The sequence below is a fragment of the Neofelis nebulosa genome, chromosome 16 (assembly GCF_028018385.1).
Source record: "Neofelis nebulosa isolate mNeoNeb1 chromosome 16, mNeoNeb1.pri, whole genome shotgun sequence".
NCBI lineage: Eukaryota > Metazoa > Chordata > Mammalia > Carnivora > Felidae > Neofelis > Neofelis nebulosa.
In genome coordinates this window covers 32,065,440-32,067,826 of record NC_080797.1, presented here as the reverse complement: position 1 = coordinate 32,067,826, position 2,387 = coordinate 32,065,440, and the positions used below count along the sequence as shown (strand labels likewise).

The window sequence follows — 2,387 nt, the reverse complement described above, 5'->3', positions numbered from 1 at the left end:
AAATGACAAAACAGTAGGTACTAACAATGCATCTCTATTTGAATAAATGTATGGAGACTCGCAAAGAAAAAAAGCCCAGATTTTGTACCAAGGTGGTAACGTCGACACTCTGGGGGGTAGGATTTTGAGGTTTTCGATTTTTTTTTTCATTTTGCTAATCCATACTTTCTAGTTTGCAATGGTGCGTTTTTTGCCAAAAGGAACGGGGGTGGGGGGAGACCTCAATAACTTCTTTTTGAATTAAAAACAAAAAATCAAATGGGGCAGGATGGGGGTGGGGTGGGAAGGACGAAGACAGCACGCCCCGCAGCCACAGCTTTCAGCCTGGGGACTGCAGCGAGGAGCGGGTAGGGGCGTGGCGGGACCGCTCGGACCCAGCGCCACCGCCCCAATGGAGAAGGGAGAGAGGAGGGCAGCCAACGCCAGGGGTGAGAGCTACTTCTCTGATGTCCAGGAAGGTCTACTGGGAGCCAAAGAGCGGAGCAGAAATTTAGGGCCGACTTCAGGAGGAGCTGAACCGCCACGAGCACCGATTCCCGGAATGGGCGCCTCGGGGAGATTTCCCAGCCCGAAACCCTCCGCCACTGCCCCCGGGGCGGGGCTGCCCGCTTCTCGGACCCAGAGGACTCCGGGGGGGTGGGGGTGGGGGGCGCCGCAGGGGGGGGAGCAGGAAGGAGGCGGGAGGGGGCGGGGCCGTTGCTAGGGGAGGGGCGGCGGGGCCGGCGAGCCGCGCAGCAGGCAACCGCGACCCGCGCTCGGCTTTCCGGATGCAGCTCCCGCGCAGCCTGTTGCTCGTTCCTCCGGGCCGCCGCTTCCCGCCCGGTGCCCAGGGCCAGGCGGCCCGAGGGGTGCCGGCGCGCGGGCGGCCTCCCGCCTTCCCCTCTCCCCGCCCGCGGATGGACCCCAGCATCTCCGAGAGCGCAGGCGCCGGCCAGCCTCCCCGCGCGCCCCGGCCGGCGCGCCGAGACCCCGGGCGCCGTGCTGCGAAGAACGCGACCTTCCTGAACCACAGCGGCCTGGAGGCGGCGGGCGGCTTGGGCGGCTGCGGCGGCGGGGCCACCCTGGGGAACCGCAGCCACGGGCTGGGCACGTGGCTGGGCTGCTGCCCCGGGGGCGCGCCGCTGGCCGCCACCGACGGGGTCCCCGCGGGGCTGGCGCCCGACGAGCGCAGCCTGTGGGTGTCGCGCGTGGCGCAGATCGCTGTGCTCTGCGTGCTGTCGCTCACCGTGGTCTTCGGCGTGTTCTTCCTGGGCTGCAACCTGCTCATCAAGTCGGAGAGTATGAGCAACTTTCTGGTGGAGGAGCGCCGGCCCTCCAAGGACGTGGGCGCCGCCATCCTGGGGCTGTACTGAGGCCGCCTCGGCCCGTCCCCGCCAGCCCGGCCGCAAGCGGACGAGAAGGGAGACCGGGACCCTCGTGCCCCTCCCGGGCTCTGCCGCCGCCGCCGCCGCCTGGAGGGCCGCGCAAGGAACAGCGACGGGCCTCGGGGCGCCCCGGCCCGGGGACACGGTGAGACTCGAGGCGGTGGCGCGGGAAGGGACTTCCACACCCGGGTCGGTCCAGTGTGCGCTTCAGCGTAGCGGGGTGGGAGAGGTCGTGGGAGGCTGCGTGGGGCTGAGGTCACGTGCGGGGGAGTTTTGTGCGTACGTAGACGCGTCCGCGTGCGGGTGAGTTGCAGGGTGCGGCAAGTTGAGGAATCCGAATCCCTGAGCTCGTGGGCCGGATTTTGCATTTGGAAAGAACCGTGGTAATAAACCTGCTGCCGTCGGGCTTCCGGCGGCTTCCCATTCGCAACTCTTCACGGAGTGTGTGTGTAAGTGTAAGGTGTGTTGGCTGGGGCGGGGTGGGTGCGCTGTGTACCTCACAGGCGGGTTGGCCGCCTGACTGCGGAGCCGTGGGGGGTAGGTGGGGGGCTCTTGAGACCCCACTTGGAGGAGGCCAGGAGGCCGTAGTCCTGGAGGGGAACGGGCAGGTCCTGCGGGGTGGCCAGACAGCTGGGGAGATTATTGAAATCTTTGGGAAATTGGAATCTATTCCGTGAGGGGGAAAAAAAAGAAAAATCAGTGACTTACCTGCAAAAGGGAAGAAAAGCAAAATTAATATATCAGAACAGTGAATAAAAATTTAATCTGGGGGTTGGTGGGGCGCTAGATCTAGGTAAATTACAAGGCCAAAGCCCCATCTAAGGGCTTGCTTGGACACCGTCCTTGTAGTGTGGAGCAGGAGTAGTGGGAAGAAATGCCCTTGCTGCCGGGGGTGGGGGTGGGGGGATGCAAGGGTGGGAGAGGGCTTTGTGGCGCGGAGGACCCAGGACATTTAAAATGCAGAAAATGACCTCCATATGCAGCTGTATTCAGGGAATTTTCAGTCCCCCATTATGAGATACC

The 2,387-nt window shown here is 64.0% G+C and overlaps 1 protein-coding gene across 1 annotated transcript; it reads left to right on the top strand.

Moving 5' to 3' along the window:
- Positions 1 to 767: 767 nt before the first annotated feature.
- Positions 768 to 1,498, top strand: LOC131496954 (reprimo-like protein). Its single transcript, XM_058702832.1, has one exon. It carries the CDS (start codon positions 768 to 770, stop codon positions 1,350 to 1,352), a length of 585 nt encoding a protein of 194 aa, XP_058558815.1. The 3' UTR covers positions 1,353 to 1,498.
- The last annotated feature ends 889 nt before the right edge of the window (positions 1,499 to 2,387 follow it).